General features: G+C 46.0%; 1 protein-coding gene across 1 annotated transcript in view; it reads left to right on the top strand.

Moving 5' to 3' along the window:
• WIPF1 (WAS/WASL interacting protein family member 1) overlaps window positions 1-9,850 on the top strand; it is a 96,130-nt gene extending 86,280 nt beyond the window's left edge. The window contains exons 5-8 of the mRNA XM_080927011.1: window positions 1,216-1,953; window positions 3,464-3,676; window positions 4,415-4,528; window positions 7,000-9,850. Coding sequence (XP_080783137.1) covers window positions 1,216-1,953; window positions 3,464-3,676; window positions 4,415-4,528; window positions 7,000-7,055 — 1,121 coding nt within the window. The 3' untranslated portion in view covers window positions 7,056-9,850. The remainder of the gene's footprint in view (window positions 1-1,215; window positions 1,954-3,463; window positions 3,677-4,414; window positions 4,529-6,999) is intronic.
• Window positions 9,851-16,966: the final 7,116 nt, after the last annotated feature.

Raw genomic sequence — 16,966 nt, 5'->3', positions numbered from 1 at the left:
GGGTCACATGGCCCGTCCCAGAGGCACTGTCTCTAGCACCCCACCAGGCCTGGCCTTTCTGGGCACTCTCGATCCATCAGTTTCCTTTTTGTACTAATGACCACCAGAAAGTGTCTCTTTACTACTTTATCATTTGCCTCCCATAAGAACAGAAAATGTAAGAAAGATAACTTTTTTTTTTTGCTCGTCCACGTCTGTTTCTAATATCTAGAAAGTGGGTGTAGAATAAATATTTGTATATTACTTAATTCATGGTTGAAGTGGGAGATGTTTCCATGGCAACCATTTTTTTTCCAAGAATGACCTTGTGGGACTTGAGAAGCTGCTCTCCCAGAGGACCTGGGCTTGAGTCCCAGCACCCTCATAGCCGCTGACAGCTGTCTTAACTCCAACCCCAAATAATCCAACACCCTCTTATGGCCGGCCAGGGCACTGTAAAATGTGGGGTGTGTGAAGGCAAAACACTCAGTCATAATTTTAAAAAAATTAATCTTAAAAAAAAAACTAACTTGGTTTGAGATTTGGGGAGAGACTGTTGATACTCCCTCCTCTCTTCTCCACTTCATTCCTCCTTAAACCACAATTTAGTTCGACCAAATTCCACAACACTTGTTCAACCAAAGCCTTACAAAATTGTTACATCTTGCCAGTACTGAGGATTGACCTAAATATGGGGGAGAAGCTTGTCTACTTCTTTGCAAATAAAGTTCTTACTCATACAAATTTTTCCTAATTATTTTAAATGTCATAATTCTTCACTAAACCCTCCCCACCCTACCCCACACACATTTATGGAGCATTTTTTCTCTCAAAGGGATTAGATACACACACACACACACACACACACACACACACTGGGGTGGGGAGAGACTTTCTTTGGAGGAACTACATTCGCACACCTAAGATGGCTGACTGAATTCTTTTTCAGATCTGAGCAGTACAGGGCGCAGGGGAATGGACAGCAGTGGAGATCCAGGCTCCCCATGCTGTCCCGTATTGTCCTCTAGTCATAGCAACCTTTCCAGAACTATCGCAGGTGATGCGGTAACACATCCTTTTGAAAGCCCAGCTGTAAAACCTGTACCTGGCAGATAAATACCCACACCAACATGTTAAATAATTTAAAGTTATCCGTAGGAAAGGGCCAGCACTCACCCTTGCCCTCTGGCTTATTTGGGGCTCCTCACGTTTCAACCCTGTTCTCTTGTTCTTTAGATTCTGGAGGAAGCCGAGCACCGATTTTGCCACCAGGAGGAAGAGCCACATCTGCCAAGCCCTTTTCACCCCCAAGTGGCCCGGGGAGGTTTCCTGCACCCTCACCAGGCCACAGGAGTGGGCCCCCAGAGCCGCCCAGGAACAGAATGCCTCCCCCGAGGCCTGATGTGGGCTCAAAACCAGATAGCCTTCCCCCTCCGGTACCAAATACGCCAAGACCCGTCCCGTCGAGTCTGCACAACCGGGGATCCCCAGCAGGGCTGGGAGCCCCCAGACCCCCCTTTCCCGGAAACCGAGGTGCTGCTTTTGGAGCAGGCTCTGTGCGCCAGAACCCCTCGAGCTCCTCCTCTCCATTCCCCAGGCCCCCTTTGCCCCCCACCCCAAGCCGCGCCTTGGATGACAAGCCCCCTCCACCACCCCCTCCCGTGGGCAACAGGCCTTCCATCCACAGAGAAGCGGTCCCCCCTCCCCCCTCACAGAACAGCAAACCTCCGGTGCCTTCCACCCCGCGGCCTGGGTCGGTTTCACAGGCACCACCTCCTCCGCCACCGCCCAGCCGTCCAGGGCCCCCTCCTCTGCCTCCGGCTTCCAGCGATGAGATCCCCAGGCTGCCCCAGCGGAACCTGTCCCTCACGTCCTCAGCGCCTCCCTTGCCTTCACCCGGACGCTCGGGGCCTCTCCCTCCCCCACCCAACGAGAGGCCCCCTCCTCCCGTGAGGGATCCGCCAGGCCGATCAGGTATGGCAAAACTGGGGATGGCATGTCCCTAAGTCCCTGCTCTCCCAAATGTCTAAAGCCGTGCACGCTGCTCCCTACCGATGGTGTAATGTCGTGGTGGGTGCGTGGACATCTCAAGAAAGGGGCCAGATAGTTTGTGTCCAAAGAATCGAGCAGTCCAGCTGACTTGGTCAGCCTTGAGAATGAAAAGGGAGGGACTGTCATCTTCCACCATGCCCTGCTCTCCTAAAGGGAAGCTGCGCTGTCTTGGTTGGGAGTAAGTTCTCCTGAGAGTTCTATAGACCAAGCAGTTACATCGCAACCAGAATTAACTAGTTCTAGCTTCCTAAGCCAAGCTTTGAGTCCGCTTTCTCTGCCCATTAAAGAAAAATCTTTTAAAAACCCACTTTGGAGGTTAAGAGCACTTCTAGCATTAGAAACAGATATCCAGGCAAAAGCCTGTAGCCTCAGCTCAGGGAGCCGTGGGAGACCAGCTTCGGGTGCCCCAGGTTCAGGAAGAAACTCATACTTTACATATTTTTTTTTTAAGGAAATGGTTTCAAATGTATTGGTAATGTATATTTTTATATATGGGCCCCAACATAGCCAACAGCACTTTCGGGAGCAGAACCCACTACCTACTGTCTGTAATGGAAGAGTAAGATCAGCAGTTTCTCACTCCTGAGCTTCTACACACACACACACACATACATATACACACTGATTTTCTACCCACACACCACACACACACACACACATGTACACCATAGACATATACACACACACATGCACCACACACACACACTGCTTTTCTATCCACATACACACCACGCACACACACAGGAATGAGCAAGAAGTGACTTGTGCGGTTCTTCAAGTAACCAGTGTTTGGCTCCTAGTGCCACTTGTGCCTGATACCCAGTGCATCGCAGAAATATGCTTGTGTGATTTCCCACAATACTGCACACATAAAAACTTAGTACTGTACCAGCAAGACAATGGGCTCAGCCAGTGAGAACATCTGTGACTCAACCCTGGGATCCAGGTGAAGGTAGAAAGCAAACACAAGCTTTCTAAAGTTGATTTCTGACCTCCATGTGTGCGCCATGGTGCAAACACACACACACAAATAATTTTCTTTACATTTAATAAAGACCTAAACTAGCTTTATAAAGGTCTTACTCCTTTTAAACAATTCTTTCGAGGTATCACAATAATTAGCTCAATAAGTCTTTAAAGGGATAAAATGTTTTTTCAATGACATGGTTGTCAATATAAATAGATTATTAACTGTTTCCAGTTTCACTGTTTGGTCCCCAGTCCCAGTGGTTACTTGAAGCCAGTTAGCTGCTATTCCATGTGCTTGGTTTACATATCCACTGGGTGTGTGTCCCCTTCATGTTTCCAGCCATGCCCAGAAAGGCCCCGCCGTCTCTCCTTTTCCCTAGTTGGAGGGTGTGTGTTCAGCAGACACTCAACCTCACGCAATGTGGATTTAAGGCAATGCTTCCCTAAATGTCTTTTGCTCCAGGCCCCCTCCCACCACCACCTCCAATAAACAGAAATGGAAGCACACCTCGGGCTCTGCCTGCCACCCCTCAGTTGCCATCCAGGAGTGGAATGGACAGTCCCAGAAGTGGGCCTAGGCCTCCTCTTCCTCCGGACAGGCCTGGTGCTGGGGCACCGCCCCCACCCCCACCATCCACATCAATTCGAAATGGCTTCCAAGACTCATCTTGCGAAGGTGAGTGACGCTTGTTTATGTGACGTTCCTTGTCCTGTCAGTGACCCATACTGCACAGAACTAACATTCCATTTTAGGACTCTCCGTGACCCCCTATCGAGATCGCCTCTTCCTCCCGCCTTCCAAAAAGGCATCTCATTTTGTTTTTCTAGTTTGTTCCTTATTTGAGTTTCAGGGTGGTTAACTTAATTCACCAGAGATTTTATAATGGTTTTTGGATGTGTGTGTTTGCAAATTACCATCTTATGATCTGCATTTCTGAACTGTGAGCTGGCTGTGAGCAAGGCCCAGTGGCCTAGTTATTCAGTTGCTTTCCTCGGCCATGTTATCAGAAAGGACCCAGTTAGACTCACCTGTTCTTCTAGAGGACCTGAGTTTTATTTCCAAAATCATCTGATGGGCAGACATACATGCAGCCCAAATACCCATACACATAAAATTAAAATAAAACGAAAAAAAAAAATTAAATGACCGAGTTGTTCCTGGGCCTACTGGTGGGAAGAAAAGTACCCTGCATCTTAGCCTCCATCGAGACCTGGGGATGAGACCACTCCAGTTCAAACCATTCTTGCTTTGCTTTGCAGGCCAGGATCATTGAGGCAGCCGGGCACATTGGTCTCGCTGTGGCTTCTCTGTTTTCTTCCAGCCACAAAACTGGAGCTGGTTTCTGTGCATGTCTGTCTGTCTGTCTGTCTTCCCCACGTCCTTGTGCTGAGGCTCTGTTTGTCTCTCCCACAGATGAGTGGGAGAGCAGGTTCTACTTCCATCCGGTTTCTGACTTGCCACCTCCAGAGCCATATGTACCAACAACCAAGACGTACCCCAGCAAACTGGCCAGAAACGAAAACCGGAGTAAGTGTCTCTGCCGTAGCATTGTGCAGGCTCCTACTGTGAGAGCCTGGGTGCCCGGGGATGGCCTCTGGAGTGGAACAGGAAGCGCCATTAGGAGCTGTGTGCACTCCGGCAGTACACCCAGAATGATCAGTAACTCCGTGATGGTGACACTGCCATCTTAGAACGCGTCTGGAGGACCAGGGTTAAGTTATCTTATTTTGCTCTTTGGGTCATCCCCTCCATTTTGACCTTCCTAGGAGAGCAAAGGTCGGTTACTCTTCTACTTCTACTAGTTTGAGACTGGCAAAATGTATAAATTAAAACAAAGTACTACCTTGATCATTTAAATGCATTATGACCATAGATTTGTATATGTATTCAACATATATACATATATATGTATATATATATATATTCAACAGTTTCATATATATACATATGTATGCATATATATATATATATTCTCACAGAACAGACATTTTCATTCTACCAGACACTCTTCCTATTGTTTTCCATCTAATTCTGACTTTTTACACAGTTGTAGTGACACTAGACCGTATTTGGTGGCAAGGTTTTACATAACACTACTTAGTAAACACGCCCCTGTTTTATCACATGGTTTCATTCCATGGAAGTCCATTAAGTCTCCATACAGGAACTTCCCAGCATTGCACATCTGGATTATCTCCCATTGCTAGTGTGCATGCCGCCTGTATCTTCTCTCTGTAGAAGGAGAAATGTGAACCAACAGGTAGAATAGAGACATTGGAACTTCACACCAAAGTATGCACGGGGGTAAGGGGGGGTGAGAGAAAATAACGTGGAATATGTGGAATATGGAAAGGTGGCTCTGCTAAGATTCAGGCTCCCAGAGACCTAAGCCTCAGAATGAATCCCTCAAGTCTGACAGTAGGCCCAGCACCCAGAGCTAGGTCCTTGTTCACTAGCACAGTACCTCAGAGAAGCTCGGGGCCTACTGAGTCCTCCTCAGCACACAGCTCTTAACTGCTGGTCACTGGGTGCCCAGCCTTTGAGCAGCTTAATATCAGTTGAAGTCAAGGCTGCTTAGAAGCCTTTCAGGGAAACTTACCAAAGAAAGAAAGAAAGGAGGGAGGGAGGGAGGGAGGGAGGGAGGAAGAGAGGGAGGGAAGGAAGGAAGAAGGAAAGAGAAAGACAAGAAAGAAAGAACGAAAGAAAGAAAGAAAGGAAGGAAGGAAGGAAGGAAGGAAGGAAGGAAGGAAGGAAGGAAGCAGAGCCAGATCAAAAGAGGAGTCAGGGACACAGAATTGTGCCTTGGGCAGTAGTTTCTGTCATGTACAATGTACACTTTGGGGTTAATGAAGTAAGTCCATTTCGTCTTGTGCAGACTGCTGCTGCGACTGTAAAAGGTTAGAATATATTGTAAGGGGTTCTCCAAGAACAAATGGCAGAAACAAAATATTCCTGCTTGAAAGGAAAACTTCAATCCTAAAAATTTCATTCACTTGGAATACTGAGTTTGTAGACGGTGCATGCCCAAAGTTATAACTAAGGAAACTATCGTGTTGGCGGTGGAAGTTTTGGATAAAAATGAGCCTTTACATGCAACAGATGCCTTTAGCTGTTTTGTGAATGAATGTGTACATGCGTGTTCATCGATAGGGCACATCTATCTGTTATAGGAACAAGAACAAATTCACGTGAAGAAGCTCTTTGCTTAAACTCTAAATAGTTTCCCTCATTTATCATAAACATTCTTAGTGGAACTTAACTATCACTTAGATTTTTTAAATCAATAACAGAACCACTTTCCCTTGCCTTCCAGATTTTTAATGTTATAGCCAAGCACATTCCTTCTCCACCCCCTTTATGACTCCAGCAGTGACCGGAGCACCAGGACAGTGACCGGAGCACCAGGACAGTGGCCTGCTCACTACCTCAGCTTCCCTGAGCAACAGCCCCTGAAAGAGAATAGGCTTTTGAAGTGGTTTTTAAGTTGGTGATTCTTCAATGCCTAACCCCCTAATCTTACAGATTCGCTTTCAATGGTTCTAGGATGTACTTAAAACAAACCTAAAGTTGATTTTAATAGAAAATCATTTAATGAAAATGAAGCCTTATCAGATAACACATTTTATTCTGCTCTTTTCAATACCTCAGCCTCTCAGACAACCTTGAGCAAGGTGGGGCACACCCTGAATGCTCCCTTTTTGCAGCATTGTACAGGACCACCTCTCCTCTAGCTGGCCACTTGTGGTGTATCAGGTGACAGTCAGACTACATGACTTATGCCTGTCTTACATAACCTTGTGGAGGTACTCAGTAGCCAGCACCCATCATGGACTCAGTAACCAGTACCCACCATCTTCTACTCACAGGACTCCGTGTTTCCTTACTCCCAGCCTCAAGCTCTGGGTAAAGCAGTGAGCACCTTTGCAGCCGTCTCAGACTTTCCCCAGTAAACACAAGCTTCTAACCAAAATTATATTTTATCTGCTTTCTCCATCCAGGTGGATCTAACAGAAGAGAAAGGGGCGCCCCACCCCTTCCTCCCATTCCGAGGTGATCTCTGCCTGCCGGGCTCTTCCCAAAGTTCCAGAGCTGCTTCTGTTGTGGCTGTTTGAAAACTGCACGCCCCCCCCCCCCCCTCGCTTTGCCCCCTCAGAGAAGAGTAGGAGTGAAGAAGCCGAGGAGGGAGCCCTGCGCCCGCCCGCCCCGTGGGGGTGGGAAAGAAGCGCCTGGCTCTTTATGTTGTAAATATTCCTGAGCTATTGCTTGTGTCAGCCTCAGCCTGCCAGGGTTGGCTGCTGGGATCGATGAGCTTTTGTTAGAAGGAGGCAGAGAAGAATTGTATCCCAGCTTTCAGCCCCACGGAGGTCAGACAGTCACTGCTTTTTTTTTTTGCTACAGGCTGTAGTTAAATTCCCTGAGAGCAGGTTTTCTCTATGCCTTCTTGCTCACTCGGCTTCCGGTCTGTTTCCACGAACCACAGACTGCCGGAGCAAGTTGCTGAGCAAGCCTTACTCCGTGAAGCCCTGTGGTTGCAGGATGTCCAATCTTTGGCAGGCCGAGGTAGGCTCCAGGACAGAGCTGTCTAACAGAAACATAATGTGAGCCCCATACCCAGGCTTCAAGTGACCATGCTTTAGAAAGATAGAAGGAAACAGATGAAAAGAATTCCATTTTACTTAGCTCTTCGCATCTGAAATATCACTTCAGCCTGTATTATTAATGAGATATTTGCATTTTTGGTACTAAGTCTTCATACTCCAGTACTCACAGCCAGATTTCAAGTGTCCACACGTGCCTAAGCACCACACTTTCAGACAGTCTGGAAGACGGGCTAGTGCAGAAAGCTTGTGCCTAACAGGGCAAATTGAAGTTTAGCAATTCTAGAGATGTCCCAAGACAAAGTCAGAACTTGATATGATGTTTGGCAGACAGTGAGACCTTAGCTTTTTGACCCTCATTTTGCCTTCTTCCTTAATATATATGTACAGGTGTTTTCTTCAAAGCATCTTAGTCAGAAAAGTATCTAGTACAGTTTACAGTCGCATGGAATAAAAGCCACTGCAAGAGAACCACACTGGTGTGGGCACTTCCTGGCTCAGAGCCTCCCTGGTTACGGCCTTGCAGATTTTCTGTGGCTCCTTAGTCTTCTACTCCAGAGAAAACTTCTTCCTCAGCTCAGGAAAGGCTAGGAGGGCAAGATAGGAGAAGAAAGTCAGAGAACGTACCAAATCAGAATTATGGGAGAAGGGGACAGCTCTGATGATGGGCAGGACTCTGCACAACCAACTGAAGTAGAGTAGATTAAGGAGCTTACCAGTGGCACCTGGAAAGCATTGGTTTTGAATTTCTCCGGAGAATTGTTGTCTTGGATCTGTACAAGTAAGTTCCGCTAAAGGACTGACTGCAAAACGGGCCAGGCTTGCCTTTTATATATATATATATAATTTTGTTTACAACATTTTACTGGGACTTTCAAATCTAGCTGTAGAGTTGGGAAAAGATTTCCACTTTGATGTTTTATATAGTCATGTTTAATGTTACCATGGTCTATGAAAGCACATGGCCACATATGTGTAATCTACCTGAACTTTGTATTTTGGGTCCAGTGTATTGTTCACATGTTGCTGGGAGATGCTAACAAAAAAAAAAAAAGTCAGTCCAAAGAAAAATGGAAAGACATTCCTATTTATAGAATGATTGTTTCATTTATATAAAAGCATAACTTAGGAGTTCTAATAGATGAAACGTCTAATAAATTATAATGTGATTGATTTGAATATATTGTATTTTTATAACATTTCTTGCCAAAGCCCTGGCTAGTTCTTTAGAGAGTAATTTTCCTTCCTTCTCCACCATTTGTCTGCCTTCCGAGAAAACAAAGAAATAAAAGGTTCAACAAGCTTGACAATTTTTTTTATTTCTAACATTTTAAAATATATTTTCAGTTCTTTAATCTGATACACACTAGGATAAACATCCATTTGATAGACACTCCGTGACCCACTTTACTGAAAATAGACTCCTTCCTTGTGCTGTGAATGGCAGAGAACGGTCGGACTCAAAAACTGCGGGTCTGACTATTTTAAGGGATAGTGAAAATTGGATAAGTCCTGGTAAACCTCAGTTTTCCGGGTACATTTCTAAGTCAGGAATGGGGTTACAGCTCAAAGTTGCCATTCATAATAATGAAGGTTTAGAATATATTTTGCAAAGAATGTTTCATTAATACACCTACATCCTATCTTTGGAAGTCAGTGACCCAATTGCATTTAAAACTCTAGAGAAGTTCTGTGTTTGGTTTAATCTATGGCAGATCACAAAAAAAAAAAAAAAAAAAAAAAGACTATTTTCTTCCCTGAAATCAAAATCAAAGCTTACATGTATGATTTTTTTCCATAATATTTCCAGTTATGTGTATTTAAGATGCAATGTAGTATTTTAACATTTGCAAATCATTTTATATGGAAATATATTACAGTATTAAAATTCAGTGTTCTGTGTCTGTTTGACTATGCATTTTATTTACTGAAAGCTGAGAAAATGTTTAACCCAATGGTGCCTTACTTGTGATCTGAAAATAATCGACTTTTTATGTCTAAGTAGTGGAATAGCTGCATATTTGTAAAGACTGTTAGGCCTTTATATTTTAACTTGTAATATCAATTTTTTATTTTAGTACCAAAAACAGGGTGGCTACTGAAGTTTTGGTATGAATATAATTTTCCCTGTTTATAGGCAGGAGCTGTAGGGTTTTTTTTTCCATGCCACTTCACTGTATAAACGGACACAGAGATCTGTGCCGTCAGGTAGTTAATGGTAGGGTAGAATCTACCTTAGACACCTGCATGTTTGTAAGTTAGCCAGACAATAAATAAAAAGCAGAATGATACGATGTCCACTTGTGGCTTTCTTCTCTGTGCAAATATAAACCAAAAAGCGAACGTCTGCCCCCTGTTTCGTACTGTGGTAGTAAAGACAAACTCAAAAAAAAAAAAAAAAAACCTCTTAAGTATGTAAATATTCGTGAGTCATCACACCTCAGGATCCCTCTGTGTTTGGTTGGTTTTTTTCCTTTTTCCTGAGGCTGCATCTTAGTCAGTAAAATGGATGCTGGAAGCCATGGAAGAGGGAGATGTGAACAGAAACAGTAAGCCTTTGGGAGCTCAGGGATCCCGAGAGCCCCCCAAAGCATCTGCCGTGCACACGTGCCTGGGATGCACACGCCTTGGCACAGCACAGCAGTCGAGCACATAAGAAGGCCTGGCCTCATCCTTCTGTTCGAAGTCGTTTCCCTAACCCTGTGCTGTGTGTACAAAGTGAGGAATGGTCCAACGGCACCCATGTGTGTCAGACAAGGTGAAGCACTCTGCTGGCTTACTAGAGCAAGGAAACACATGGTTGCTGCTAGCCGTGTGCAGCAGGAGGGCAAGCAGCGATCCCACATTTATCGGAAGGCGATCAGCTAGCAGAGGATTCGAGGTGTTTTACAGGTAGCAAACATGAACAGGGAACCAACCCCATCAGCATTGCAAGCTCTAGACTCATGGCTTGAGGATGCGGGCCGCCCACCGTGGCACCGGAAGCCGTGCACACATCTGGAAACAGACAGGACCAATACCGGGTCTCAGCTTGCTTTTTCTCCTTCCTGTTCAGTCTGGGAACGCCAGACTGTGGAATGGTGCTGCCCACAGCTAGATTCTATCTTCTCACCTCAATTAAAACGATCTAGAAACTTGACAGTCACGCCCCGAGGTTTGTTTCTAGGTGATCCAGGTCCTGCAGACACTTTTAACCACTACTCTCTTGTTACCACTCTCATGTAGGTTCAATCTGAACTCACAGAAATTAAGAGCCAAAAAAGAACCTTCTAGATAGGGCAGCCACAAAGCTCACATCTGCAGTGGGATACTTCAGGGTGGAAAGTAATGATCCTCTTCCATGGCACAGCGGGTAGCCATTGAGGCTGCCCCAGCAAACGAGGCCATGTGTCTTCCCTTCTCAGAAGTCAGCCAGCACAGTCCTTGTCACCTCTCAGAGGGGCAATTTAACATCCACCAAATGACATGCTACAAACATGCTACAAACATGCGGACACACAGTGCAGTGGTGAAAATCCTTCCTGCCCTTTCCCTGTTCCATGAGTCTCAAATTTGTTGCAAAGAAAAACCAATGAAGAGGCCACAGAGTCAGTATGCTCTGTACACATACACACACTTACGTATACACATGTATACACACACCATGCACAAACACATGTGCACATGCACACACTCCATTCATACTTAAGCACACACATACACAGACACCATATATAAAAATGCACATGCACACACACATACATACACTCTTTACACACATACACTTACACATATATACACACACATACACACATGCACACACTCCACACACAGACATGTACACACACACCATACACAAAAACATACACACACTCTGGCCTCATCTGTCCAAACTGGGACTGTTCACTTATTTATCTATTCAGTAAGAGTCTAGTGAACACTGGGTGTGTGTTAGTGTCATGGCAACAAAAGCGCATCCCACCATGTTGGTGAAGTGACATCCCAGTACCAGGCCATCAGGCACAGTGGGACCGCACTCAGCCAGCAGGGGGCTCTCTACAGTAATAAACACTTCAGCCCAACTGAGTAACATAGTTGATGCCTTAGTTTCTGTCACCTCAATGGACGAATTATATCTTTTTTTCCTCTTTAATTTTTAACCTACAGTAAATTTGAGAGAGAAAGAACCAAAACTACTTAGAAGGGCTTTTGCTGGTCAACCAGAGGTGTGGAGGGAAGGTGTTGTTTTGATTCATTTGAAAAGTAAACTTATGGGTTCCCAGGTCTCCAAATAGTCCAACTAACCAAACACTTCCTAGATTTTTAATGTCACCCGTGTCCTTTCTCTCCTGTCATTCTTGTGGCCTTGCTCTGCCCCACTTGGAACACCTGCTGTTCCATGTCTAGTCAGGGAGTTACATTTAACACAAGGCTGTGGTTCTCTTGCTGGCGGGTGTTCAGAACTCACCAATCAACCTCACAACCCAGATCCCTGAGTCTTGCTTCTGTTAGTATCCAGGTGCGTTTTTCTTAAATCTGATTAAACTCAAGCTTTAAGACCCCCACATACACACATAAGAGAAGTCCACTCATTAAGGAGGTTTTTACGGTTTGGGTTCTCCTTGGGTTTCTTTTGAGAGGTCTCACTGTGTAGTCCAGGCTGGTATCAAACTGACAGAGATCTGCCTGCTCCTGCCTCCCAAGTGATGGGAAGTGTGCACTACCAACCAGACCTGGCCAGGACTTTGATACCTGTTATATCAAAATATCTTTGATATATTTTAATACAGCATTTTATTGTTTTTCTTAAAATGTCATAGCTTTGAGCCTCATGATACCCAAGTCCCCGATTCAGTAATCATTCTCCTTACCTTCTGGTGCAGAACTGAGCCTAAAAGAAGGTCCTAAAAACTTTTCTAACGGGTTTCCCAGGAGTGATGAGGATGCGGACAGATGGGAGGCAGCCAGGCGTTCACCTCTCAGCACGACCAGAAACACTCTTAAGATAATTTGCTGACCGAGCTGCCTACACTCGGAATCAAAAGCACCACAACATGACCTCTCTAGGGAAATATATTTGATCTCTGAGGTGCTTGGAGGAAGCGAGCCTGGGAGCCTGGATGTTCTCAGCTTAAATCTTCAGCATGCGAAGCCTGCTGAACACCTGGAATACACATCACAGGGACCTCCCCCACCCCCACCCCTTCCTGTTTACCGTCTTTCTTAGGGAAGTTAAAAGTCGTGCACCAAGATTGGCTTTCGCTTCTGATAGTCCCAGAACAAAGCAGCAACAGACCAAAAGAGAAGACCCAAGAACAGCAGGAAACTGAACGGAGGTTCCTTCTTCCCAGGTGACTCTACATCCAGAGATGTTCTTTGGCACATGTGACCCCCACCACACACACACACACACACACACACACAAACACACACAATCGACAAAAATGTCTTTTAAGAAAAAAGAAACAAAGAAAGAAAAAGGAAGGAGATATCAAGACCCAAATTTGCCTCAAGACAACCGCTTCCAGTGGATCCAGGATTCAAACTCAAAAAAGACTGCTATTCGGGGGGAAAAATACTGCTATCCAGACAGGAAGTGCAGCTAAACAGCATAGCCTGATGGGAAACTTTACATTGTCCTTATTTTGCTCACTGGACCATGGTTGGATTGACTTTAGCCCCACGCCAGCATTTACAACCTGGGATATAGTGACAGCCCCCTCTATCTCCCTTTGACTCTTCTCCCTCCTCATCCTCCCCATCCTCATCCTCTTTCTCCTCCTTTTTCTTCCCCTCCAGGTCATGATATACAGCCTAGGCTGCCCTAGGTTCTGGGAATCCAGGCAGGACCAGCATGCTTGCCTGCACACTATTCGATGCGTGTGATCTAACCTCCTTCTGCCTCTGTTCCTTGCCTACAGCCGGTGGCTGTAATGCATTGCCTTGAAGCTTTAAAAGAAATGGTTAGGACTGTGCTTTTCAGCCTCCCTGTCAGAGACCCACACCATTTTAAAATGACCTCAGAGAAGCTGCTGAAATTTCAGTGAACAGTTCAGGTGTCTGGAACTCTGTGGAGAGCGAACGTTCTCTCCTGCACAGCTCTCTCCCTAGCCAATATTTTGGGGCCACTTGTAGGGTCTGTATCTTAAATCTGTGGTACCGAGTTTATCTTTTATCCCCCCTCGGAGCTGGAAAACGAGGTGGCCCCATTAAATAACCGATGACAGGAGTTGCTCTCTATAAAAGTTTGGAACAGACTCTGCTTCAGTCTCCCAGCCCTGCACAGAGGGGAAGTAAGGTTACAGCAAAAAGACAGGCTCGTGTCTGACAAGATTGAGACAGCGCCATCAGTTTCGGAGGCTTTCCCTGTGCATTACCTCTCTGAACCCACAGCATGAGGAACACGCAGAGCTGGCAGCACTGAGAAGTGACAAGCCGGTGGCAGTCTCGTGGGGTTAGTTGGTTAGTATCTTTGAGACAGGGACTAGCTAAGTAGCCCACACTGACCTAGAACTCATGATCGAACCTACCAAGTGCTGGGTTTACAGTCCTGTTCTGACAGCATCTCACAGCGTTTGTGTTGGTTTTAAAAAAAAACAAAAACAAAAACAAAAAAAAAAAAAAAAAAAAAAACAGGGTCAGGCCAGGTATTGTGGCAAGTATACAGGCCTGTGAGCCCAACTGTGGAGGCTGAGGCAAGGCCGGCCTGGTAATTAGCAAGACCCTGTCCCAAATTTAAAGGAAAAAAAAATCACAAAAGGCTTTAGATGTGGCTCAGCCATAGAGGGTTTGCCTAGCCTGTACTAAACTCTAAGGTCAGTCCCCAGTATGACAAAGGGGTGCCACTGCACCTCCGTGACCACTCCAGTCGCACTGTTTTGTGGCATTTTATCATAATTGTCCTAACTTATTTGACACATATTACTGAGCATTGTCTCAATTGTAAGGACGCAAAGGGTCAGATCGGCTGCAGAAATGAGGGCCTGCGTTACTTAATGATGATGTTTCAGGAGTTTTTGGAGCTAGCCTGTAACTCCAGAGCGAGGCAGGGCACGCCACTGCTCAGAAACGCCTTCTGAGAACTCACAGAAAGAGCCCTATGGAGCTGGGTTGAGCCGTGTTGATTCACATGCACATCGAACATCAGTGCCCCGTCACCTTGGCTTGGATTCGCAGTTTCTCACAGCACTGGGTGAGAACCCCTGCCTCAGGACCACCACAGAACCGGTCAAGGGCAGACACCAGAATTCACCAAAATGAAAGTCTCCAGAACTCAAGGAGCAAAGTTTCAGACTTAACCATCCTTTGGCGGGAGTGTGGCAGCATGCAGGCAGGCATGAGGTTGGAACAGTAGCTGAGAGTTTATATCTCACCAACCATGAGTCACAAAGCCCTGTGACCTTAGGCATTCAAACAGAAGATAAAAGCTACTAGAGAAAAATCTAGCCTTAAGACTCTCAAGGCAGCCTGTTAGAAGGTCTTCCTCCCCAGGGATGATGCTCCTTCAGTTAGCAGGGCATTACCACAGCATAGGTTCCCTCCACACTCAGCAAGTGTTTCCAGTAGCTGAAAGAAATCCTTACAAGATGCGCGGGGGGGGGGGGGGGGGGGGCACTGGTCCTCGTGCAAGAGTCCCCTGAGAACGTGTTAGGGATCCTGGATCCTCTGCTAGAAATTTTGAGTCAAGAGATCCTGGGCAGAGCCTGAGAATCTGTTTCAACAGGCATTTTGATGCTGCCTGAAGCCACTGGTGACTTCTGCACCTTCGATGGCCCTGTCTAACTAAGGCTCACATCTATAATAATTAGCTTTGTTTGCATTAAAGTATTGTCCACAATCTCCATCGACTAAGCTGATTAAAAGGGTAACGCAGTCAGCACGGTATTGTTGTACCTAGAACATAATCTACCTGGCAATTACCCCACCCGCTCTGACCATTAGTCCTATTTCCCAGGCGGCGTACTGACCTCACGGCGTGCTGACCTCACGGCGTGCTGACCTCACGGCGTACTGACCTCACGGCGTGCTGACCTCACGGCGTGCTGACCTCACGGCGTGCTGACCTCACGGCGTGCTGACCTCACGGCGTGCTGACCTCACGGCGTGCTGACCTCACTTAGTTGTTGTTTCCGCTTTACGCCGCATATCCCGCCGCTTGTAGTGGGGATCCAAGATGTTAATGGATGTTAATTATGGATTTTTAAAAAATCAAATCAAAACAGCAAAAATCACGAGAAAGGCTGACAAGCCTTCACCCTTAATCATCTCAGGGTTAACTAATGATCGGGATTCTCTTCGTTGAGGTACTTATGCTGCATCTTGATGTTGACTATCATAAATATAACCGAGCTATTAGGCTCTATTTTTCATTGCAGATGAAATTGATGCATCTTTGTGTGGTGTAGCCTGACATGGTAAAATTGTTGCTCTCTAGGTAGGATATTCATAAAAACGTAATTATCGTAATCAGAACACTCTTTAGGCTCATGAGCAGGGACTGGCAGCTTCGTGATTGGCAGTCCTCAATCACTTCCCGGAAAACAGAGAAACTTCTTAAAGCAGCCTAGGGATCATTAATGTCAGAAACTATTCCAACCAAACAACAAAGGGTGCCCAGATGGGCCAACAAGAGCTCGGGGCAGCCGCCTCTGCCTGCTCTGAAATCTTAAGGTATTTCACTTGGTTTACACATCAAAAGCAGCGCTGCTTGCTGAGAGAGAGAGGAGAAAGAGATCTCCTTTGTGTAGTTCCGAAACCATTGCAAACTTTATGCTCCCGTTTGCCTTCTTGCGTTCATAACGAAATCGAGGACTAGCCCTGCACTGCTGTGAACGCACCAAGCCTCTCGGGGAGAAGGGATGTTGGTTTCGGGTACATCGTGTCCCAAATGCTGGCTCGGGCTTTATACCTTCTAAGTTCGGTGGTACTGAAATGTTGACGACTTAGAGGGACGAACAAAGTGAAGTGAATAGGCTTTTCAGCTCAGAAGAAAGCCGTCCATTCAAACAGGGCAGGCCCATAACCGCCTCTTTTCACAGTCCTTAGCAGGGAAACAGTGCTCGCCTTTCTCCTTAATGAACCCCTCCAACATCCTATGACTTCACCATCTTAAGTGAGACAAAGAATTCTACAGTCACTTTCTGTCTGCACCTTCTCAGCCGGAACTCCTCCATTTTCTCAGACGAGGCCTTCCTGCAGGGGAGGAGAGGCAGTGAGGAAGGCCCACTTTTTCTCTGTGCCCCCACCTCATGGACAGTGGTTAATTTGGGGCTCTAGCAGGAAGATGGGAATTAACTGACCATCTCATGCAGCGGCTTCTCTCTTCCTGAAGTACACAGCAAAGCTGTTCCTACCTGTGCTGGATCCTCTCAGGGGTCCTTCACAGACA

This window comes from Micromys minutus (genome assembly GCF_963924665.1).
Source record: "Micromys minutus genome assembly, chromosome: 13".
NCBI lineage: Eukaryota > Metazoa > Chordata > Mammalia > Rodentia > Muridae > Micromys > Micromys minutus.
Note: the sequence above shows the minus strand (reverse complement) of the source record. Positions and strands in the feature narration are given on the sequence as shown.